The sequence below is a fragment of the Cavia porcellus genome, unplaced genomic scaffold, assembly GCF_034190915.1.
Source record: "Cavia porcellus strain 051 isolate PalLab524CR breed Dunkin Hartley unplaced genomic scaffold, mCavPor4.1 scaffold_6, whole genome shotgun sequence".
Lineage (NCBI taxonomy): Eukaryota > Metazoa > Chordata > Mammalia > Rodentia > Caviidae > Cavia > Cavia porcellus.
Window position 1 is genome coordinate 78,761,194 of NW_026947489.1, and position 25,683 is coordinate 78,786,876.

General features: G+C 46.0%; 1 protein-coding gene across 4 annotated transcripts in view; it reads left to right on the forward strand.

The window, feature by feature from the left end:
* Slc6a4 (solute carrier family 6 member 4) overlaps positions 1-25,683 on the forward strand; it is a 33,551-nt gene that overhangs the window by 6,362 nt on the left and 1,506 nt on the right. Inside the window, exons 1-13 of one of the 4 annotated variants that reach the window (XM_063249521.1) lie at positions 5,835-6,030; positions 6,944-7,397; positions 9,601-9,735; positions 10,132-10,351; positions 11,504-11,642; positions 12,326-12,460; positions 12,854-12,957; positions 14,441-14,568; positions 15,964-16,076; positions 16,698-16,829; positions 18,025-18,124; positions 19,220-19,320; positions 23,129-23,296. In XM_063249521.1, coding sequence (XP_063105591.1) covers positions 7,055-7,397; positions 9,601-9,735; positions 10,132-10,351; positions 11,504-11,642; positions 12,326-12,460; positions 12,854-12,957; positions 14,441-14,568; positions 15,964-16,076; positions 16,698-16,829; positions 18,025-18,124; positions 19,220-19,320; positions 23,129-23,296 — 1,818 coding nt within the window. In that variant the 5' untranslated portion in view covers positions 5,835-6,030; positions 6,944-7,054. 4 annotated transcript variants of the gene reach the window in all.

Consider the following 25,683-nt stretch of genomic DNA (forward strand, 5'->3'; position numbering starts at 1 on the left):
TTAAGTATATTGCGTCGGTTTCTGCAAAAAGTTAGTGTGGCTCACTTAATTTCACAACTTATAAGGAATTTGTGCCATCAACTTCCAAAAGTCTTTAAGGATCTAAACAACAAAAAAACAAACAACAAAAGCGGAGAATGGTGGTGCTCGCCTGGAATTCCAGCACTTTGGGAGGCTAAGGTAGAAGGATCTCAAGTTTTAAGTTCCATCTGGGCAACTTCCTGAGGCCCTGCCTCAAAAAGTTTAACAAGGGGGCAGAGCATGTGGCTCAGAAGTAGCACCCACATGGGTTTGATCCCTAGACCAACCCCTCACCCACAAAGGCCTGAAGGATACTTTCACAGAATCACTGTAAGAGTCTCTCGTCCTTTTTGCCCTAACTTTTCCCTTAAGAACCAGAAGGTTCAGATCGCTGGTGCCTGCTGCCTCACTCCATCGTCAGGGATGGGTTTGATCCCAGGGCTCCCCTCCCCACTTAGGTAGTATATCACGCTGTGCTCTGCAGATTCGGTTTGAGGTGTTTCCATTTTTTAACATTTATTTCCGTGGGTAGTTAATATATTTCAGATTCCAAATACCCAGCTCAGAAATAAACATTGTGACTGTGACTACCACTGCGCGTTTCAAAGTTAGAAAGGAGGGACAGGGCTCTGCTTGAATCCTAGACAGACAGTTTCTTCCAGGCCTGCAGCCACTGAAATCCGCTGTGTGCCAGCCCTCCTCTGCCATCCCTGGGGTCACTGTTACCCTGGGGACTGGAGGTGGGAAACCTGGCTGCACTTGACCTGCCCCAGGACGGAGAGCACTGCCTGGCAGGCCATGTGCACTGAGCCAGGTGGACATCATGGCCTTGCTTCCAGGGGACACAATGCAAATGTAAGATGTATGGTAGCCAGTGATGGATGACAAACAATTGCACACACAGAGGGAGGTCAGCGTGGGCTGCCCGTAAGAGGAGGCAGATAGAGGCTTAAGCAGGCCTCAGAGGAGGCAGAGGGGAGACATGGAGGATACCTGATTAACCCAGGGAGCTTGTTAACTGTGCAGATGCCTGGCCATCCACAGATCTCTTGGATTAGAAACTCTGGGAGCAGAGCCATCCAGGGGCTAAGTGAAGTACAGCCAGGGGGTCCTTGTACCCCAGGAACAGCTTGAACCAGTGAGGCCCTCGCTGTGGGCTATCAGTCACTTACATTGCAAGTCCTGTGGCCTCAGTTTCACTGGCTGGGATGTGAAGTAGAAGCAAAATAGGCGGTGTATGGTGGTGGTAGTAAAATGTATTTACTGATGTGTTCCATGTGCTAGACACACATGAATTAAGCCCCTGTTATACATATAAGTCCCACAGCAGCCTTTAGGAATTTTAATAGTCTGCTTTTTAAATAGGAGGAAATGGAGGCTCAGAGAGGTTAAGTGATCTCCCAAAGTTACACAACCAGGAAATGGTGGATCTGGGATTCTGCTGCAGACCTATCAGACAGAAAAGAATGTTCTGGACTGTAGACATCTCAGGAAGGCGGCTTCTCTGGGCCTGACTGTGCGTGTTCACGGAAGGAGGACTGTTCATGTCTGCTTGTGTCGAATCCAGTTCTTGTGTGTGAAAGTCTAAAGGATTCAATGTACCTCTGCCCAGCTTCTAGAAAGATCTGAAACTATCACAGAAAGCCAATCTTCTAGCAGTTTGCTCTGAGGACTTTATCCTATTTCATTCCTTTTTCCAAAATGAAACTGTTTCCCCTCTCCTCCCAAAGGAAGCCTTTGGCTAAGGAGATGGCCGTGGTAGTGATGTTCATGATCTACCCTGTACGTTCACAAAGCAAACAGATTTTCTCTACCCTCTACAGACCACGTCTCTTTATTTTACTTAAAGACAAGCTGGGGTCCATGTGACTAATGATGTGACACCACATCTTCAGAAATCTCCCCACAGGCAGTCCCCCTACAGGTAAAACATAAGCCACCACCTGACACAGCAGAGCCTGAGAGGAAGAATCAAGCAAACTCCACATCCCCATGAGGAGACTGAGAGAAGCTCCAGGAAACTTTACAGCTGAAGCATCAGGTCCACAGGAATCCTAACCACAGGGCCTGTGCTGTGACTCTTAGAGGAATCCCAGCCTCTGCTTCCTTGAGGCTGGCTGCTTGTTGTGCCTTCTGTCACCCTTTCCAGATTTCGGCCTTGTACTGTGAGTTCCATGAGGGCGGCTCTGTTGAATTAGTGCTTCTCCGCGTCAGAGGGCTGGGGCTGTGATGCTTATTACCTGGGGAGGCACAGAGCACACTAATTCTGTCATCCTTGGTAAGTGCTTTGAGAACCTTAGACAGTCTCTGCATAGACAATGCAAGTTGCCACTTGGCTTGATGACCTGTAATTAATCTTATCTCCATGTTCAACCTATACTTCATGATGGAGTTTGGTTTGGTTTGGTTGTAAAAAATGGGTGTGGAGTATCCTGCAAAATGAATTCATTTTGCTCTTGATACACAAAGTGAAAGTATATAATTCCTACAGTGCTTTTGCTTGGAGTGTGCTGATGGGTACCGAGCAGGCAAACCAAGTCATGGGCATTGCCAGAGGGCTGAGAGGTTTTATGATGAATCGCTATAATTACTTGCTTGTTTAGATACTGGTTTTTCTGGCTACAGAGACAGAGTTTGTGGAAAGAGGAATGCAGATTTGGTCCAAAGTTTAAATAAAAGAAATTTTCTCTGTCTCCCACTCTCCGTCTCTCCTCTCCCTTTAATTAAGAGTGGGGTTGGGGTGGGGGGGGTAAATTAGCCCAGAGGCCACAGGAGTACAAACAGGAAGTCAGTCATGACCTTCAACAACTGTACCCCCTGCTGCCCCTCAGGCGTGGAGAGCTGCCTTTGGGGAGTCAGGTCAACATCTCCCAGCTGACCTGAGTCTCATGGCACCATGCACAACCCGTCACCTCCTGGATCTGAACAACTGCACACATTTAGGGTGCAAAGAGAGGCTTTGGTGCTTTTTCTAATCAAGGAGCAATTCCAAGACTGCCTGAAGGAGTTCGCCGCTGTCACCCTGGCCTTGTTTGCCATCTTCCTAACCAATAGGACAAAAGTATCTTTTTTGTTTGTTTGTTTGTCTTTTTCTTTTTTATCGGTACCAAGGATCAAACTAACAACTGCCTGCTTGCAAGGCAGGCGTTTATGCCGCTGAGCTAAATCCCCAGCCCAAAAGTATCTTAAAAAGATACTTTTCAGGGAGCTTCTCAGAAACCACCCTTCTTAACCACTCAGGCAGCTGCAACCCTGGGCCAGCTTGCGCTCAACTATTATTTTCTGTGGTCTCAGTAGAAAAAAACTGAACAGGAGTCTGCAGAGACAGGAAGATGCGAAAGGCATGTGCTCCACTGGCAGAAAGGGGCGTAGGTACAGGCTGCTCCTGACCCCCAGGTTTGTAACCATTTTTTCTGGCAGAGGCAGGGGAGTGACTTGAAGAAAAGGAGCCATGTGTGCCTGGCTGGTGGATCTGAGTTGTGGCTTTCTGTGTCCTTCAGTTTTCATGATCAAGAGTAGGGCACAGTCGGAGAACCCCAGAAAGCAGAGCTGGATGGGGCGAGACTAATGCCGGCAGGCAACCTGGAGTCCTGGATTGCCTAAAGAATGTTCTCCAGGAGTTAATTTTTTTCCCTTTTCTATCAAGTTTAAAAGTACTGGGGGATATTTCAGGAAATCAGACCTTTGTAATGGCTTTGAACAAAAATAGAGATTAGGGCATTGTTATTCCACACGCTGTTCATCATAGTTGCCAAGAAATCAAAATCCGATTCCTTGGGGATGGAACCCCCGAAGTCCCTGGGAAACACATGTTGCTCCCCACCCACCAAATCCAACAACGTTTTCCGTCCTCCCCGCTGGATGCTCAAGGGGAGAAAATAAATGAAATGTAGACCAGTCCTTTGACTCCAGAACAGGAGGGTCATCAGTCACTGCTGTGGCTGAGGGTTTGCTCCCCGCCCACAGTGCTGCTGTGAGACAGACATTCCTTGCTCAAAAGTGAGCAGAAAATGGCCAGGTGTGGTGGCACACTCCTGTAATCCCAGCAGTCCAGAGGCTGAGGCAGGAAGATCATTGTGAGTTCAAGGCCAGCCTGAATTGCATAGCAAGACCCCGTCTCAAAGAGGAGAAAGTGAAGGTATTTGAAGATAAATTCTTAGAGAAAATTTCAGGGGTGGAAGAAGGAAGAAGAAGGGAGGGCAGGCTGGGTGCCATCTGGCCCCATGCAATGAAGCTCTTTGTCCCTGCCCTTTAATCTTGAGATTCTTCATGGGTTAGTATGGAAAAGTCATTGATCTAAGCCAGAGAGAGCACAAAGGCCTCAAACTATACAATTTGAGACCACCACCAAGTTCAGCTTAATTGTGTATTTAAATAAGTTCATACCTCAATCTTTCTCAAAAAATTCCTTGACCTGAAAAGTTGTTAATTACAGTGGATGAGGGAATGTATGTTTACTTTAAAAGTCTACAAAGTTGGAGTTGTAGCCCAGTAGTAGAGCCCTTGCCTAGCACCATCGGTGTCTGGGTTCAGTCAACAGCAGCACACATACACAAATGTGCACATAGACACACACACAAAAGGTGTGTGAGAGAGAGACAGAGAGAGAGAGAGAGACAGAGAGATTGAGACAGAGGAACAGAGATGGGGAAAGATCTATTAAGTATAGTTGTGGTTCCAAGCAAGAGTGGAGAGTCTGAAGACAGGCAGAAGAATGAGGTTTTATCTAGAATACTGTGTCAGAAAGTCCTGTTCCGTGACACTTGCATCTCTGAGCAGGGGGTGGTGTGCCGGTTAATCTTGATTGTCAAATTGGCTTGGCAGATACTTAGGAGGGTGGCAGACACTTGGGATGTGGCTGGGTGGCCCCAGAGGGATACAGGCCTGGGGACTCCCTCTGGTCTCCACCCTTCTCACGGTCTTCCCTCCTACCTCTGCTTCCTGGGGGCCACAAGTTGAGCAGTGTTTCTCTGCCATGCCCTTTACCATGAGGTTTCTGCCTTGCAGCCACTAAAATTGGGAAAAAATCATGAGCCAAAAACAGCTCATTTCCTCCTTTCTATTGTGTGTGTCAGGCTTTTTGTCACAGCAAAGAAAAGGTGATCAATACAGATAGCAAAGAGCCAGATACGATAGAGCCCAGGGCATCTGCCCCCTTACACACCCACCCACACACACACACACACACACACACACACACACACACACACACCCTAGTTTTATAGAGCAAATCAGCTATAGATAAATCAATCTCTTGTTGCTATATTTTTGGCAACAATGAATCCCTTTTAAAATTTTATTATCTTCTTTATAGAAAAAAAAAGAGGAACCCAATGAACCCAAAACCTAGTAACTCTCATTCCCTGATATTCACGTTTCTGTCTCTTTCTATATATATTCATCAAAGTGAAGCTACTACTGCTTTGTATTCTACTTTTTCACACACCACATTTTAGTTTTTATATTTCCATGTGTAGACACTTATCTCAGAGTTACTGAAAGCTGCAGCTAGGTAGAAGACATGCCGTACATGTGCCATTTTTAGTACCTAGCCCTCCTGCTGTTGGCCTGGAGGGTTGGCTTCGGAGCTTTGCAATCAGGAATAGTGGGAACGGCGTGTTTTTGGAAAGGCGTTAGGTTATCTTAACTAAGCAGAGACATATTTCAACTCTCTGTTTCAAGAGTTTGAGAACTCAGGCTCAGAAGAAACAAAGTGAGCTGGACGATCGGCTGCTTGCAGTTTTATGACAAGTCAAAGGTTTAAAGTCCAAAAGGCTCAGATTTCTATCCCGTGTTTGCCATCTCAGACCTGAGTCCAGAGGACAGCACGCTGCCTTCCCTGCTCTCCTGGCCCTGGCAGCGAAATGAAAGCACAGGGAAGTTGGCCCACACCTCCCTACAGGGCCACATGGAGCCCGGGACACCAAGCACACCGACAGTGACCCTCATGCTCTTCTGTCTGGCTCTCCCCGATGAGACTGTCAAGTGGCCTGGCCACCGGAGCTGCTGGTGAGTGGCAAGAAGAATGAATGGGGAGCAGCAGCGCCACTCATGGCCCCGTGGGACCCGCAGAGGCTCACCGGAAAGGCAGAAGGCCACATCCAGGCAGATTATACATATCCTGCAGCAGCCGGAACGTCCAGAGCTTCCCAGACCTGGACTTATGCAGAGTGAAGAAGACCCCAGCCAACAGGTTGGGGTGCCTCACAAGGGGTGCCCTCTTTACCTCTGCCCTTTGCCGATTTCCTTTTTGGATCATATGTATGGTTTATATAAGATCTAACATCGAGCATTCGATGTAAATGATGGAGAGAAATGTCTCTCTCTACCTGCAGGCAGAAACTGCTGATTTGTTTGTTGTTTTCCCAGCGCAGACCCAGAGGACAATGCTCTGTGACACTTTGGGGTGAGCCTCTGCTGACATTCTTTCGAGTTCTTACTGTACGACCGGGTGAGATTCTGGTCCCTTGAAGCGAGCACTCATGTTCAGAGAGTGTACGATCTTGGCTCCTTGATGTCTTATTTTGTGTACTTCTGTGTGTGTGCTGATTTCCTTTTCAAATTACTTGGTTTGATCCCCTTCCTGGGTTGGAAGACATAGTTGGTTTTGACTCTGGTAGAACAAATAAATATTATGGCTTTTTTCCCCCCAGGATTGAGGATTGAACTCATGGTCTTCCCACTGAGAAGATTCTCATCCCTTTTTTAAATTTTAAGACAGAGTCAATAACTGCCCAAGAGCTTGAGATCCTTGGGCCCCGGCCCCTTAGAGTGCTAGGATTCTAAGAGTGCCCCACCATACCAGCTTCCTTGTTCACATTTAATAGGTGCATCATATGAATTAAGATGTCTGACGAGTTGATGCTGAAGACAAGCAAAACGCCTAATTTTGCTCTTCTTTCTCTGTGTGTCTTTCCCACAGAGCCCTCAATCCCATTGCTGTAAATCTCTGGGGAGATCCACAAGCCGAACACCAACAATTGAGTTCAGGTCCTTGGCAGATGGCCATCAGTGTCTTTCACTAACCAGCGAGATGGAGACCACAGCCTTGAATTCTCAGAAGGCGCCGTCGGTGTGTAAGGACAGAGAGGATTGTCAGGAAAACAGCATTTTACAGAAGAGTGGTCCTACATCGGCGGGTGGAGTGGAGTCTGGCCAGATATTCAATGGGTACTCATCGGTTCCCAGCACTGGCATGGGGGATGACGCTGAGCACTCTGTCCCGACTGCCACCACCACCCTGGTGGCTGAGGTGCACCATGGGGAGCGGGAGACCTGGGGCAAGAAGGTAGACTTCCTCCTCTCGGTCATCGGCTACGCTGTGGACCTGGGCAACATCTGGCGCTTTCCCTATGTGTGTTACCAGAACGGTGGAGGTCAGTATCCCGGGCCCAGGCAGGGGCTCTGGTCCAGGACGGGCTACAGGTCTCGGGGGAGGCCAGAGACAAATCACATCTTTGTTGTTTTGTGTAACTGATTCAAATCTAGGAACATGACTTAGTCTTTAGTTTAAAAGACAGATCTCCAGTAAGTAAAAGCTTAGTTTCTGGGGTATAAAGTAGGATGGGATCAGCCCAAAGCAGACCTCGCCTATTTCAGCACCATTTATATTGAAGTGTCTCCTCGTCCTGCATGATCCATGCTCTCTCCTCACTGAGCCAGGAGTGAGGGAAGAGTCTGGAAGAGTCTGATCTATACAGGAAAAACTGAAAGATGTTTCCAGACTCTGCTTGGCCTCTGGACCCTCATGGCATCAGCTTTGGTCTGGACTTTTAGGTTACCTGTTTGAGCATAATCCAAAACTGAACTCAGCCACAACAGGACACGAATGCCAACCCCAAACCATGCAGGGTACCCTTGAGTCTCTTTAAGAGACCCAAGCTGGGCCAGGTGTCACCACCTGGCTGGCCTGTGCTTGTAATCTCAGCACTCTGGGAGGCTGGGAAATTTGATCCCAGTCTGGGCAATTAAGCAACTTAGTGAAGCCCTGTCTCAAAATACAAAATAACAAAAGGGCTGGGGATGTAGATCATTGTGAAGGCCCTGGGTCCATCCTCAGTGCTGGGCAAAAAAAGTATTAGCTGAGGTACAGGCCCGTAAACTCAGTTATTCAGGCAGCTGATGAGGAAGAACAGAGAGTTGGAGGCCAGAAGCCATATATTGTGCCTCCTTAAAACTTTCAACATTTACTTTTAGGTGATCAAAAACAATATTAAACTGACTGTAGGTTACAAATGTGGGAGCCTGGAAGAGACAGGAGAGGAGTAGGTATGGGCCCTCTGTGATGACACTGGGCTTGATAGAAAACCGTCAAGAGGAAACAGGAATCGATCAGTTAATATTTATTTTGATAGGAAACAGATGTGGGAGGGCCGCTGAAATGAAGTTTGGGGGCTAATTCATGGTACACTCACTTCTTCCATGGCTGATACAGCATTGGCTTGATTTGCTGTGTCTCTTCAGGACTTTTGTCCACATGACTGCAAACACAGTTCCCTGAGACCGTGGGAAGTCTGGAGCTTCCTGCCCATGAGGAGCAGAAGTTATAATCACAGTCAGTTTATTGGCACTTTGGGAGGCCTCACCTTTAGCCTCATCATCATATAAATGCTGTATCACTGGTGTGCTTCCTACTGCATATCTGATCAAGAAAACCCCTTGGACAAAGGGCACAAAACACAAGGTGGTTTTTATTTTCAAACAGGTTTATTGAGCATGGTTGTAAGTTACTTGGACCCTGCTGAGCAGCACTGACTTCAGGTTTCTAAGACCAGAGCATTTTAGAGCAGGGAAAGTCATTAAGGAAAACTGTAGCTGATCTTTGGGCTAAGTCAAAAGTTTGCAAGGCAGCAAATCTTAACTTGACATTTCTCAGTTTAGCATCAGCCACCAGATCCAGGAGACGCTAACATCTTCCTTCAGTCATGCTGCTGCTTTGTGCTTTCTTCTTCCATAAAACAACAAACCAAACCAACCCTACACTCTTCAGCTATGCATGCAAAGGTGGCTTGTGAGGATTATTCTGCTTCAGTGGAATTATAGACATACAGCCAAATATCAGTAACCAAGTGTCTGGAGCCACAGGTAATACCGAGGAACAAAGATTCCAGTTCAGTGTTTCATTGATGGTTATGGCTGTGCAGACCACCACAGGCTTTTTAGGGTTTCCAGGGGACCTCGTACTGGTTATTTCTGCATTGACCCAGAGTCTAGCGAGGGGTATGCCTTTGAGCTCAGCAGTGATTGTGAATGTCTCTGGGTGTGGAAACCTCATTCCAGTGACCTTATGGGGGAAGAAATTAGGATACAGAGAGAGGCAGTGGCCCATATTCTCAAGACGGCCCAAAGCAGAGACGGTCCCAGTGCTTGATCTGTTGACTTGCAGCTCAGCTTTCTTTCCACTTCCTCTGTCAGCCTCCTCTTGGAACTCATTTTAGCCATGGAGCCCTGTCTGCTATTACTTCTGGCAAAGCACAATGTGGTTCTGTGATTCCTGGAGTGAACCCTCTTATCTAGGTCACTTGGGCTGTCCTGGGACAGATGTGGACAGGAAGTGAAGTTGTCTTTAATCTGTCTCAGGAGCATTCCTCCTCCCCTACATCATCATGGCCATCTTTGGAGGGATCCCACTGTTTTACATGGAGCTTGCGTTGGGCCAGTATCACCGGAATGGATGCATTTCTATATGGAGGAAAATCTGCCCGATTTTTAAAGGTAATGAAGGGTTTAGGTGGATAGGCCAGTGAGGGTGGAGCTGGGCACTTGCTTCTGGAATTACTTAGACCTTGTTATCTCTAGGAGATAACTTGAGTCATTATCTTTTTGAATGCTCAAGTAGAATGCAGTTGTTAAGTAGAAATAATAAATAATAATTGCAAGTAAATCAAATTTTTAAAAAATTAGTAAATTTCTTTAAAAAACGATAGCCAATGCTTGCAAATACAGATGAGTAGTCGGTTGCTTCGCTACTTTCTCCCATCTCTTGGAGTCTTTTGGAAATAAAACGGTGGCGTCCCTACCCCTTTCCTGGCGGTGAGAGGACCTGCTGTCTCAGGCTCCCGTGGCCGGCTGCCTTTGGTTTGAGCGTGGCTTCTCTCACCCCCTGCCCAGGGATTGGCTACACCATCTGCATCATTGCCTTCTACATTGCCTCCTACTACAACACCATCATAGCCTGGGCCCTCTACTACCTCATCTCTTCCTTTACGGACCGGCTGCCCTGGACCAGTTGCAGGAACTCCTGGAACACGGCCAACTGCACCAACTACTTCTCTGAGGACAACATCACCTGGACGCTCCACTCCACCTCCCCTGCGGAAGAGTTTTATATGTAAGTGTGAGTAGGTGGGCAGGTGGTCTAATCAGGGTAGGTCACATGCCTGAGGTTTGATTTCTTAGGAGACAGGTGGGAGCCAAGGGCTCTTCACTGCTCTCCTGGCAGATTTCTACAGGGGAGGCTGTCAGGGGTGGGAGAATGAATGTGAATGAGAAGAGTGGCAGGACCTCCCTCCAGCAGGATTTAAAATTGGGAAATTCTACCATGAGTGTTAATCTGGCCCTCCTATGTCACCTCCCATTCTGCCTCCTTCTTTCCCACATGCCCAGTCAGGTTGCTCCAATATGTCCAGAATTACTCTTCTGCATGAAAAGTGCCTTTGTTAGGGCTGGGCATTTACTCAGTGGTGCAGTGCCTGTCTGGCAAGCATGAGGTCCTGGATTCAAAAAAAACAAAAATATCATGCAATCCAAAAGCTAGTCCATGTTGGTCAATGTGATTCAGATTGCAGTCAGCAAAGGGGAAGCCAGAATTGTCCGGTCTGGGTCAGGCACTTTTCCCAGGGCCAGTCAGCTGACTGTGCTGCTGGCTCCTGGGTCAGTAGAGCCTACCTCAGCCCTTCCTGGGTGTATTAGTCAGCTTTTCATCACTGTAACCAGATACATGAGAAAAATGACTTACATGAGGAAAGATTTATTTCGGCTTATAGTTTCAGAGGTTTCAGTCCATGGTCGGCTGACTCCATTCTTTCCGGGCCTGAGGAGATAGTACATTATGGTGGAAGGCTTTGGTGGAGGAATGTTGCTCACCTCATGGCATCCAAGAAGCAAAGAGAGAGCAAGAAGGCGGAGAAGAAGGGACTGCAGAGCATATTAAGTTCCCAAAACCACACCCTCATGGTCCACTCCCTTCAACTAGGCCCTACTTCCAGTTTCTGTCTCCTCCCCTAAGTTACAATCTTATTGGTGGATTTATGCCTCAATCACTTCTTTAGATCCCCTTTCACTGAACATTGCTGTGCTGGGGATAAAACCTTCAATGTGTGGATCTTGAGGGGACTTGATATTCAAACTACAACACTGAGGCTCAGTGACCATGTGGACCTTGCACCATTGCATCCATTTGTGTCTGCCACCTTCCTGAAGACATCGCAGGCTAAGTAATCACCAGATCCTCTCATGGGTCTTTCTTTCTTTTCCACTTCAGACGCCACATCCTTCAGATCCATCGGTCTAAGGGACTGCAGGACGTGGGAGGCGTCAGTTGGCAGCTTACTCTCTGCATCATGCTTATCTTTACCATCATATACTTCAGCATCTGGAAAGGTGTTAAAACATCTGGCAAGGTGAGGAGGACCACACCCGCTGGCTGCTGATCTGTGGGGCCCCACCCTGTTTCAAACTCTGGACCCAGTGGCCTGGACGGTAATGGTCAGGAAACAGGATTTCTCCTTCAGCACCACATACATTCCATGATGTTCTTTCTCTTATCACATGTGTTAGAAAATTCTAGAAATGGGTCAGTACCAAGAACCCTTATATAATTCTGTTTTCAAAATTCCTTTAACCTACTGGTAGAATTGCAGCTAATAATAGCGGTAATATTTTTTTTCAGTGGTGGGGGTGGAACCTTGGGTCTTGCACATGCTAGGGAAGTGCTCTACCACTGAGCTACCCCCCTAGCCTGATAATGGCAGTCGTTCACTAAAAACCCACCATGGGCTACGCTCGATGCTGTGTCTGTACTGGTGGAATATATGGTTTCCTGCTAGACATTTCTTATCTCTACAGATGTGGCGTGGACATTGGGGTAGGGAGAAGTGACCATGCTGAGTCAGATGCTTCTCTGATTCTGAAGGTGGAAATCATTTTGCCACACCAACCCGTCTCCCAAAATGACAGAACCAAGAGGTGCATCTCCTCTCTCAGAGGCCATCAGGAAAACAACACGGACACCACTCGTCTTCCTGCTTTTTTGTCTCTGGAACAGCCTGGCAATAACATGGATTTCTGTTCTCCTTCTTTACAGGTGGTGTGGGTGACAGCTACCTTTCCTTATATCGTCCTTTCTGTGCTGCTGGTGAGGGGGGCCACACTCCCAGGAGCGTGGAAGGGTGTTCTCTTCTACTTGAAACCCAACTGGCAGAAGCTCCTGGAGACAGGGGTAAGATACTCGGGGAGAGAGCGTGTGACTGTCATTTATCAGATGACACTAACCCTCCTTCAAGTAGGACAGGAGAGACAAACAAAACTTGGTTTCAACATGCAAGTCTATAGTGACACTGTGAGCCAGAAATATGAACATCAAAATTGAGAACTATAAATAAGGACTTTGGATGGGTTTAAACCTATGTGATGGGCTTACACTGAGTATGTGACTATCCCCAGAATGAGCTTCAAAAGCTCTTTGTTTGTTTGTTTGTTTAGTTGGTTGGTTGGTTTTTTGAGGTTTTTTTTGCCCAGCATACAGCCATATGGTGGCACGAGAGGCCTCCCCTGCTGTGACTCAGTGGCAGCCTGAGTGTCAGCCTCAGCTGTGTCCTCCTGCTGTTTCTAGGTGTGGATTGATGCTGCTGCTCAGATATTCTTCTCTCTTGGTCCAGGCTTTGGGGTCCTCCTGGCCTTTGCCAGCTATAACAAGTTCAACAACAACTGTTACCAGTGAGTATCAGGGCCCCCAAGCCACACTTGGCAAAGGTCAGCCAGTTTGGAGGAGGAGCCTGAGCTGGTGGCCTCGGGCCTGGTGGGGATGGGGCCTGGGATAGGCCGTGACAGTGCTGCTTCTCAGCAGGACCACAGCGGCCTGGCGCTTCAGCTGTGGGAGAGACACCACACCACTTCTGTTTTGTGAGTCTCTCTCTATAAAGATAACAGTTAAAAGATTCTACAGCAGATTTTCAAAAACTGTAACATATAACTAAATATTCGGGCTTAACTAGTTAATATGTTTAACAATTAAAAGTATAATGTGATCAGTTATTTGTGCGTACAAGAGATATAATTATTTTGACCAACACAGATGCCATTTTTGGATGGAAATCTCACTTCAGATATTTTAACAAAACAAGGAGTGTGTACCAATTATCACTGTCACTCCACATATCACCTCTAGACTTAATTATCCTGCCACAGAGGCCAGTGTTTTCTTGTGCCATTCATAAAATAATTACAAGGATTTAGTTATTTTTTTAAATGAGTTCACAAGGCATGGTGGCACATGGCTGTAATCCCAGCATGCGGGAGGCTGAGGCAGGAGGATGGCTACAAGTTTGCAGCCACTGGGCTACAAAATGAGTTGAAGGCCAGCCTTAACTGCATAGTGAGACCCTATCTCCAAAGGACAAAAAAATGAAAATGAGAATTACACGTGCCCCAAGCAATATGACCTTGCACTGGGATACCAACCTGAAGTTGTCTGATGAGGTCTTCTTTTAACCCAAGCATGGTGGCACACATCTGTAATACTAGTACTCTGAGAAGCTGAGGCAGGAAGATCACAAATTGCCTAGCCTAGCCTGGGCCTTTTAGCTATTTAGTGAGATCCTAGGGTTGATTTTATATTTTTAATTTTTATTTTTTTAATTTATTTTTTGGTCTCTTTGAGACAGGGTCATCTTGCTATGCAGTTCAGGCTGGCCTTGAGTTCACTTAGTAATTCAGCCTGGTCTCGAACTTGCCATGATGCACCTGCCTCAGCCATTACAGGTGTGCACCACTATGCCCAGCAAGTGAGGGCTTCTTTGTGGCCCATCTGTGACTAAACTATAATCTGTGTCAAGCGTCAAACATCTAATGTGAGGATTTCGCTCACCCGAGGCCAAGGCTCCATCCTGTCCCCACTCCGTAGCTGGGGCCTCACATAGAATAACTCTCTGCTGAGCAGAGAGGGCTGTGCTGTGACACTTCACAAAGAGGCACCTCTGAAGACAGCCCCTGCCTGCTACGCTCCCCATGCTGTGTATCATAGTATTTGCACTTCACACCCAAAGAGCCTGGGCTCTGGGAGAAGGGGACAGGACACCAGGACGCCCTGGGGATCCCTTGAACCACACTGGCCTGCGTTGGCAGAGCAGGCACACCGACTGCTGCTTTTTAGACTCCCCACGTGACAGCTTTCTCAGGCCCCTTGGGTTTTCTACTCCAGAGATGCCCTGGTGACCAGTGCGGTGAATTGCATGACGAGCTTCGTTTCGGGGTTTGTGATCTTCACGGTACTGGGGTACATGGCTGAGATGAGGAGCGAAGATGTATCCGAAGTAGCCAAAGATGCAGGTAGGGCCTGGGGCTCTGTGTAGATTCCCGATCCTATTGCAGTGCTTTGATGGAATATTTACAGATACCTGACTTTTGAGTTTCTTGTTTTGTTTTTGTTTTGTCTTTTTTGAGACAGGGTCTCACTATGTAGTCCAGGCTGGCCTCGAACTCAGTATGTAGCCCAGGCTGGCCTCGAACTTGTGGCAGTTCTCCTGCTTTAGCCTCCCAAGTGCTGGAATTATTTAGCTCCCAAGTGCCTGTGCCACCATGCCCAGCTGGAGTTCTTTTTAAATAATCCTTCAAAATGCCAAAGATTTGAGAGAAATGTATTGCTTTGGAGAGCTAAATCCTCTCCATGTATTTAGGTCACTGGGGCTATATCAGCTCCCTCGATTCCCAGGACTGGTGCCTGCAACACATGATGAACTGGAAAGTATGACTTGGATGTTGGCTTTAAAATCAGTGGATTAATTCCTGGCACCAAAAATAAATAAATATTTAAATAAAACCAGTGGATTTTGAGTCAGGGGTGGTGGCATAAACCTGTAATTCCAATGATTCAGGAGGCTGAGGCAGGAGAATGACAGTTCAAAGCCAGTCTGGCAATTTAGCAAGATCCTGTCTCAAAAATAAAACAACAACAAACAAACAAAAGACTGGGGATGCGGTTTCGGAGTAGAACTTATCTGTCATGTGTGACACCTTGAGATCAACCTCTATCACTGCAAAACCAAACAAAAAGCAGTGGGTTTGGATTCTGTGATGGTATTGTAGTTGTGTCCGGTCCAGCAGGGAAACAACTGCTCATCCTTAGAAATGCCCCTCCACAGAAAAATAAAAAGGTAGTTGATGTGACCAATCTACTCTGAAGTTGTCTTGAGAAAAGTGTGACTGACGTTGAAAAGTGACAGCAGGATCCAGCGAATGGAGTCCCAGTGTTTGTGAACGCACTTGTGGATTTGGCCTGATGTAGTACTTTGACCCTGAAAGGAGACCCTCAGCTCCTTCAGGAGAGGCTGAAGAAACACTGTCCCTCACACTGTCCAAAAGGGACTTTAAAATAGCAGGACGTCTTTATTCTATTTTTACTGTTCTGGAGCTGCAGACATCAGAGGGGCCCTAGTGCTGTGGACTTTAGAAATACAGATCTTGGCCCTGAAAATAAAAACACCAAATTGTTATACGGTGCAAACTCCTATCCTAGGCATTGCTTTTGCTAGCCTTAGGGGCTTGGGACTGTTTCTGTCCTTCCTGCCCACCCCCACCCCCCTCACGTGGCCAGGAAGCAACACTGGGTCACTCAGCGGGTCTTCTGATGAGAACTGTAATTGCCCACGTGGGCGAGTTGTACTCTGAGACATCCTTACGGAACGGATCTCAGCAGCTGCCTTCTCCTCTCTCCTGTCTGCTTAGGCCCCAGCCTCCTCTTCATCACCTATGCAGAGGCCATAGCCAACATGCCGGCATCCACGTTTTTTGCCATCATCTTCTTCCTCATGTTAATCACACTGGGTCTGGACAGCACGGTAAGTGAGCAGGGAGGAAAAATGGGCTCTGGGAGGGTGGAGGGGACAGGGGAAGGGAGGAGGAAGGCCATTTCCTCCCATGCTGGCTATCTCAAGCAGTGACAGCTGGTCCCCCTCCCCGCCATGTTCCCCAGGTCCTTGTTCATTCTTGGCCATGGCACACCTCACATGAGACGGGCATTGATGGGTAACGGGAAATTGCCTGGCACAGGTGAAGGGCTCAGCACATATGAATTCCTTCTTTGATGCTGACTCTTGGCCAGGCGATGGCACCTAAAAGCCAGGACCAAGTCCCTCTCGTGTCTCTGCCCTATCTAGCATTCCATTTAGCACCTGGCACTTGCTGGGATGGAGAGAGTCTCAGCTTTGAGGTGGCTTTTCTGGTATGACCAGCCGGACTCTCCGAGAGACCTCACCCACTGCAGTTCTCTTCTTTGCCATCTTTTCTTTCCTGGCTGTCCTTGGTGACATATAAAGGACAGTGTGAACTGGAAATACACTTCCCGGAAGTGTTCCTGAGCAGTGATTCAGGGGAACGGCTCACAGTCAGTGGCATCTGTCACATAGGAGTCTTGCCTCTCTCCTGTTCACTGTCACTATGACGTGGCGTGTGCGTCTCAGTTTGCAGGCTTGGAGGGAGTGATCACTGCAGTGCTGGATGAGTTTCCACACATCTGGGCCAAGCACCGGGAGTGGTTTGTGCTTGCTGTGGTCATTACTTGCTTCTTTGGATCCCTGACCACCCTGACTTTTGTAAGTACCATGGCCCTCCGTTCTGAGTTGGCTACCAGGGCCACAAAATCCCTTAGAAGCCATTCCTTTCCTCCTGTCCCCACATAGTATCCTGGTTTGAGGGCCAAAGAGGGCCTCTAGTGCCATTAAATAGATTATTCTCATGGGCCAGGACTGTTGCTTGGTGGTGGAGCACCTGCCTAGCATGTGTGAAGCTCTGGGTTTGATCCCCAGCACCAGGGGAGAGAAGCTGGTCACCCAGGAGAAGAAAAGTTGTTTCATTCACTTGTAGAAGCTGCATATATTATCTGGAGGCCGTTAGCATTTTACAATAGATCCAATTATATTTCAGTGTTGGCAGAATATCTAGGGAAAAAAATGGAATTTGCACTTCCAGTTTATTTCCACTCTTTAAGACAGGAACTATTGTCCCGATGTGAGAAAAGTGGGAGGTGGGTGTCATACGTGTATAATCCCACTTTGTCTCCTCTAGAAGTTACAATGGCAAAGAAATCAGACTCTGGTGTTCTTTTTTCTTGGTAGCTAAAGCAAATACAATAAGGCACACCTCAGATAGTACACCCTAGATACGCTAGGCTTGTGTCCTGTTGGCTCAAGGCACATTTTGCAGATAGGCATCTTTAAGTCTTGGCCCCAGGAGCTCAGGAACTTCGGCAGGGTGAGTTTAGAGGCAGCAGAGCTCCGAGATCACCAGGAGTTTGGTCAGAGAAGTGAGACTGAGCAAGGCTCTCCCTGTGGCAGGTAACCACGGACCCTCCCAGGTTTAGTCTTTCGCAGTGGGCATTCTCCAGGGTTGTTTCTACAAGAAGTGTTCAATAAGTTGGAGAGAACTGAAAATAAATCTAGAGGCCCTTTGGAGTTTGTCTCGTAAGTCTGAGTGGGGAGAGGAAATGAAAAATGAGCTCTGGGGCTGAGGCTGAACAGGAGAGCACTTGCCTGGTATGCACCAGGCCCTGTTTGATTCCCACCACCTGGGGAAAAAAGGCGATGGGCTCTGTAGTGCAGGAAGAGTTTTCTGTTGTGACAAAACCTGGTCCACACTGCGAAGGCCACTCCGCGGAGCAGGCTCTGAAGTACGACACTAGGGCTAAGGTTGAAATTTCCAGCAGTACCCTAAGTTCAAATGCTCCTTCAGGCTCCTGCGGTAGAGGGAGAGGTCCTCAGGAGGCCCCTAACAGAGCTGGTCTTGTTCCAGGGAGGGGCCTACGTGGTGAAGTTGCTGGAGGAGTACGCCACGGGGCCTGCGGTGCTCACCGTGGTGTTCATAGAAGCAATCGCTGTGTCTTGGTTCTATGGTAAGATCTTCCTTCAGCAAGCAGAACCCCTGTTTATAGCATGGCAGCCCGCACAAAGAGGGGCTGATTTCATCAGAGAAAGACGGGACAGGGAAGTTGACAACCTGTGACCTCCTGATAGGTGTGTAAAATACTCTTAGCTGAAGGCCTTCTTCAGAAACAAGTCATTTTCTCTGCACTCTGTACAGAGTTGTCCACATCGTCAGGGGAGGATATTTGTCCTCACATTGACTTTGAATGTTTACCCAGGGGAAGCTGTGGCTTCACGTAGCTCTTCCTTGGTGGTAATTTAAGATCCCGAGGGACTCCAACAATTGGAAAGATGACACAGAATTAGGGCACGATAAATCATTTTATCATTGTTAGAGCGGCCCCAGACTTGTATTTCTCAAGCCACAGTTCCTTACTGTGCTCCTAGACAGAGCTCAGGCACTCATCCTCTGAGAATTCTCTTATTCTCATTAGCTGTCGCCTTTCCTAGGTGGAACTTAATAATCATATACCACTAGGGGTGCAGAGAGTGAACTGAGTTGGGTCCTGGCAGAGTCCCAGGAGTCCCTGGGCACTGGCAATTGAAATGAGAAACATTAATTCAGACATATCTCCCTGAAGTCAAGAGGTGATAACCTCATTTTTAAAATGTACTTTTCCTTCTATCTGATAATAAAACAGTTTTAGCATGGTGGTCACTACACACACCGCAAAAAGAGGGGAAAGTACATTTGAGTTGTATATAGGCCTGGTTTTACTTTCTTTTTTTTTTAAACCTTCAGTATTTCAGAAGTATTTCAAAATTCAAAGTGTGGATCACTGCAGACTTCCCTGCCCTTAGGCACAGTGAGGCACTTTCAAGGTGTCAATCACAGAGTGCCTTTCCCTTCTCAGTTCCCCACCTGCCAGTTGTGGTGAGAAGTTCTCACTTCTAGGCCAGTAACTTTTTGTAGAAGAATCTCTCTCTTGATCTGCAATATGAATGAGCAGTATTAGAGTTAAAATTTACCTTTGAGTCAGCCTTGTGCCTCCCCCTGAGAATCAGGGGTAGAAGAAGAGTCCATGTCCTCTCAGTCAACGTCTTTCCCTTTTGGATGATTTTAGGGGTCACTCAGTTCTGCAGCGATGTGAAGGAGATGCTCGGCTTCAGCCCCGGATGGTTTTGGAGGATCTGCTGGGTGGCGGTCAGCCCTGTGTTCCTCCTGGTAAGCTGTCATTTCCCTTCTTTTTCTTCTTCTTGCCCTGAGGAAAGGCTCCCCGCACTCCACCAGACACTCACAATAAAATCAGTTTCATTGAAGTATAACGTACACACAGAAAAGCATGGCAATCATATGTGTTTATCTCAAAGAAATTGTACAAACAGAACTCTTCTATGTAGTCAAACCATACCAAGAAAGAAAACACATGGAAACACTCAGAACCCCTCTGTGCCCTTCCCTGTCACTGTGCCCACCGTGGATCTCACACAAACAGTCTGGGCTTCCGTCATTTAGTCCATCACTCCCTGCTGACCCACAGTGATAAAAACATTTATGCGCGCTAAGCGCCAGCCAGGCCAGATTTTACACCCATCACTTTTTAAACTGTCACGGTCTTTCTAATGAAGTAGGTGAAGTCCTGGTGCTCCCGTTTCACATTTAAGGAAGTTGAGGCTTATCACATAGCAGTTAAGAGCTGTTCAAGACCAGGAAAGAGTTTCTTGTGCAGTTCAGGAAGCCCTGATAGAGATCCAAGACATTCTGTATTTAAAATTTTCTTGCATCTTCTTAAAGAATCCCCTTACCAAGGTCCTCAAGCCTCGGTCCACATCAAAACAGAAGCCGCTTATTGCCAAAGTATCTGGTTAAGAAAAGTGAGTTCCAAGGATAGGCCACTTGCTGAGACAAGTCCACTATTCACTTCACCCTTGTGACATGGTCCGATTCCTTCTGGTATCCACCTGGAGAGAGGCATTTGACCAAAATGGACAGCGTCCTGCTGACCTTCCCAGGGTGCACTTGAGGTATTCTGGGGTAAATCCCCTCTGTGTGCATCCGTAGGGGTTGTCCTTTCGTTATGCCTCCTGTTTGTAACTTTATTTGGGGTTTTTTTTTAATTCCTCTTAAGAGCCAGTACTGTGTTTAGACCATGCCTTCAGTCCGACTCCTCCGCCTTGCTGAGAGTATTCTGGCTTTTCCGTTTTTGTCCTAGGATCTTTCTGGCACACACCTGTCCCTTCCCCTTCTGTGTCCCTGTGTCCTTTATTTTTTGTACCTGCACATATTAATATTAATGTATTAATATTAATACAGTGCCCCCACGCTCGTTTTGCCTCTGAGACACTGCATGAACTTCTCTGTACCCTAATGGCCTTCCCTGACTTCTATTCCCCTGGATTCCAGAGGTTTCAAAAACCAAAGCCAATATTTTCCCCAGACAACAAATACTCCCCAGGGCACCGGGGCTGTTGTGTCAGTGCTGGACTCCGCTGTCCCCGTACATCTTGGCTTAGTGGATACTTATGACCTTATCATCTTACTGATGCTTTATATAAATACATATTAAGTGTATGTGATATATATATTTATATATCTTGCAGAAATATATATATATATATATATATATATATTTTTTTTTTTTTTTTTTGTGGTCTTTTCCCTTTTTTATCGGTACCGGGGATCGAACTCACGACTGCCTGCTTGCAAGGCAGGCGCTTATGCCGCTGAGCTAAATCCCCAGCCCCAGAAATATATTTTTTAATGCTGGAGTTTCACTTGTTTTCAGTAAGAGGCTTGGTCAGAATCACCTGGCCCCTGTTACCAGAAGCAGGAGCCCTTACATAAGTGGGTTATTAATTTATATTAATACCAGTGCTTCTTGATAATCTACTTAAATGCTTTCTTTTGTTTTTCAAAGGAAGAAGAGACATTGGATTAGGTCCTTGAGGGCAGAAACGTGTTTGTCTATTTACTTTTGCAGTCCCTACCCAGTGAGGAGATGTCCAGGGTCCAGGCATGGGTAAAGCAAGTGGAGACACTGACCACTAGCATAAAATTTAGGACATGCCAAGCCCCATACTTACAGTGCATACTATTTTAATGCAATATTTTTAAAAACTGCAGACGGATACACGATGAACAATATTTTAAATAACACAACACCTGACCCTGTAGCTCACCTCACTTGTTTCCCCAAATCTGGCCTCCTCAGATACTGCCTCTTCAAAATTATACTAAAATATTATTTGCATTGATTACTGAAATCCTGGCTTCCCCTGAATGTTCTGTCTGAGGCAAATGCTTCCCATACCTCATCCTGCTCTGGCTCTGAGGTTTTCTGTTCCTTTCTGGCAGTGCAGGCTCAGTGAGTTAAAGACATACAGACTTGGGTCAGGCACATCATTCTCGATTCCTGTGACGCTTCTTACACCCCTTACACCCCTTAAAGGCAAGTGCTCTAGTGCCCAATTAAGAGGAGGCAAAGCTGTCTTTTCCTTCTGCGTTTACTTAACAGATCCCTGCTCTGGATTCTTAAAGGCTATTTTAGGTAAACAACAACTAACTTACTAAAAATATTTTTTTACTGAAGCCAAGTTACAAAAAAGAAAATATTGTGATTGTGTACAACCAAAGAGAGAGGCCTTGGTAGAGGTTTCTCTCTTCTTTCTTTCTTCCTTCCTTCCTTCTCTCCTTCCTTGTTGTTAGTCCTGGGGATTAAACTCAGATCCTTGCACACGCTGGGTAAGTGCTCTATCACTGTGCTATATCCCTAGCTCTTCATTTTTGAAATATTTTGAGACACAGTCTCGCTAAATTGCCTGGACCGGCCTCAGGTTCCCTGTCCTCCTGCCTCCACCTCCCAAGTAGCTGGGGTTACAGGCATGGGCCACCGCACCTGGCTGTGAGAGTTTCTGAAGTGAAGGGCCTGAACCTTCTCTGACTGAGCTGGGTTTAAAACACTTAACATCAAGATGGTGTGAGCTCTAGCAGCAGTGGCTCCTAACCAGTCCTGCTCTTCCCGTTCCAAAATTTCCTTCCTCAGTAAATGGTCTGGGATGAGCATAGTAAGGGAAGAAAGATTTGCAATTGCCTCCTGTTTTGAAGGCCTCCTTGTGAGCTTAGGATAACACTGCTCAGAAGATGGATGTGTGTTTAACAATTTCCCATTTTATTACCTGTAGACAAAGAAAAAAAAGATATAAATAGATGTTTAACCACACAAATAATTTACATTACTGTCTTCTTTATGACTATGAAATAATACAATAAAATAAAATCAAGAGCTATAATGATTTCGACACAGTGGTTACTAGGCAAAAATTGATATTTATGCTCTCTAGAAACCAAACTGAAATAAGAAACTAATAAACAGTGTTGCGAGTACACGGTAGAAGTATTCTTCGTTGAAATTTTCACAGAATTTTCAAGTGAAAAATACACTAAGCTTCTTTTTTCCTTCCAAGATTCCTTTTACTGTGAGGACCTGGCCCAGCAGTCATTCATTCCTGAGGCCACCCTTGTTGACTCTGCTAAAGAGCTCAATGCAGAAAGCAAAGAGGACAGAGAGCCTCCCCAGGACCTGCGTTCTCGGGCCTTAAGAACCTCCCTCGTGCTTCTTCCATCTGTAGTCAGGAAATGTAGGGAGACATGAGAAGAGGGAGACACGGGAAGCGGGAAGTTCATGTCTCTGCTGTCCGCTCCTGATGGTGCCAACCTCTTCTCCCTGGCAGAGGCTTTCCCTAGTGGGGCACTGTCCCTTCCCTGGCTTTATAGGTAACTGCAGGGAGGCTGTAACATCCTCGTGGGCTGGGAGGAGGACTCGGTAGACCTGAGATGGGTGATAGCAAAGAAAACAAGAAAAACTTGGCTGTTTTATTCTTGCAGTTGAAGTAACAAAATTGACATTCCTGTGTCGGAGTTCAGCCTAGGATATATCCCAGTTAAGTTTTAGCGTTAGCATTTAGTATTTGTGTTATCAGAAGTTATGCGCATACTGTTAAGATTGTTAATGTTTCTTGGGCTTTTGTTGTAGTTCATCATCTGCAGTTTTCTGATGAGCCCACCCCAGCTACGACTTTTCCAATACAGTTATCCCCACTGGAGTGTCATCCTGGGTTACTGCATAGGGACTTCCTCCGTCATCTGCATCCCCACATACATTACCTACCGGCTGGTCACCACCCCAGGGACCCTGAAGGAGGTAGGTGCCGGAGTGTATGTTTATGTGTTTTCTAGGAGAAAGGAATTTTCTTTTATGCTCTATTCAAAAGAGTTAAATCTACATGAAATGCACACAAAGGGTCTGAACCTTATTTATGTATTTACATGATTATATAGCTCTCTAATGGCTTATACTGTTATAAAGTATCTTTTAAAGTTCCAAATATGGGCTGGGGATTTAGCTCAGTGGCATAACTGCCTGCCTGGCAAGTACAAAGTCATGAGTTCGATCCCCAGTACAAAAAAAAAAAGAGTTCCAAATATAAAGACAAAAGAGAGTTGATTCTCCCTCTGTCTCTGTCTCCCTGTTTCTCTATCTTTTTAACATAGAATCTCACAAAATTGCTAAATTGCTCAGGTAAGGCTCAGACTTGTAACCCTCCCACTTCAGCCTCCCAGACTGCTAAGGTTACAGATGTATAACATCACACACAGTGAGCTGATCTTTTGTGTACCATAGCATTTACAAAGCCTGAAGCTGTACATGTAGCCCACAGTTTGGGTTATGCATAGCTTTCTAAATGGATCAGACAACTACTTTGCCTCCTGCTTGCTACTGGGCATGGATATCAGATCTATGAAGACTGATGCCATCCACAGATTTTAAGTGGAAATTATGGTAAAATTTCCCACAGAGGGCTGGGGATTTAGCTCAGCAGCATAAATGCCTGTCTGGCAAGCACGAGGTTGTGAGTTTGATCCCCGGTACTGCAAAAAAAAAAAAAAAAAAAAACCCAAGGTGATTTTTCTAATAATCATGTGACCAGTACTATTTTAAAAGTAATCATAAAATATGGACAGTTCAATGTATCATACTTATAGTTCAAAAATTATTACTAGAAATAAGCTGTAGGGGCTGGGGATTTAGCTCAGCGGCATAAGCGCCTGCCTTGCAAGCAGGCAGTCGTGAGTTCGATCCCTGGTACCGATAAAAACAAAAAAGACAAAAAAAAAAAAAAAAAAGAAATAAGCTGTAGTATGTACCTATAACCATGCCCCAAAATGATTGTAAACTGCATGAATCATGAACATGTGCTAATAAATAAAAATTATTTAAAAATACAATTTTAAAAATTATTAATTATTCAATAATACTTTAGTAGCTCAAGCCATTGTAGTACTTTTTTACTATAACTAAAGATTAATTTTAGCAATGAATAATGTACTGTAAACCTTTTACTTTGCAATTTGTAAGAGTCTATGCTTTCCAAAACATCTGCATGCAGCTGGTCTCACCTGTTATCAGAATATCTTGTGGGGTGAGGGGTAGGTATTATTAGCAGCAGGGTCACTGAGGCTGGGAATAACCTGTCAGATGCCTTTATTTCATTGACTTGTCCAACGATACACAGTTTAGGAACTCTCTGAATCTAGATCTTTCGACTCCTAGTGCAGTGTTCTTTTCACTGTTAGGTGCAACATCCTTCTTGTCCTCGGGGTTGACAGTTTGCTTATATATGAAATGGAACACATGGTACAGGAGAGAATAGTAGCAATTTTTCACCCCAGAATGCCAGAAGGAGAGGTTCAGCCTTAGAGTATCAGCAGCGTTATACTGAACATTAACAGAACAGAAGAGCTTCAGTTGTTACGTTTGGCTGTGTTTCTTGCCACAGATGGTGTTGGGATTAAATTCAGGGTTTGGCACATGCTAGGCAAGTCCTCTACGATGGAGCCACACCTCACCCTGAAAGCACTGGTGGTTGTCTTATGCACGCTTGCTTCTCATGTCTGAGGAATCTTAGTGCGATGGTGTCATGTGTGAGATTTGCTCCTTAGAGCCCACATATTATCCCGCCACAGTTCTCAGGCCAATATAGGTTAGAGCGCCTTCTAACTTCCCCCAGACACCACCCTTCACCCTGGAGTTTGTACTGTGCAAAAACATTCAGCTATGGACTGCAGACTCCAGGCTCCTCTGGCACAGTATCCTCTTCCTGTGGATGGCCTCTGAAATGTCACTTTCAGTGACTTGGTGTGCCCTGGCAGTGGATAAATACTGCAACAACTACTTTAAGTATATTTTTAGTGCTATAGTTCAGTACTGAGATCCAATATCATAAGGAACACAAAACATATGAATTTATGAGTTTATTTTTCTTTTTCTTTTTTTTTTTTTTTTTTTGTCTTTTTCATTTTTATCGGTACCAGGGATCGAACTCATGACTGCCTGCTTGCAAGGCAGGCGCTTATGCCGCTGAGCTAAATCCCCAGCCCCGAATTTATGAATTTCATGAACTATTGAAATGGAATTCTGAATTTCCTGGGCCTTAAAGGACAAACTCTCAGAATCAGAGAACAGAAAAACTTGTAGGCTGCTACCTGCTTTTTCAATCCCAAATTTTATTTTTTTTTTTTATTTTTTTT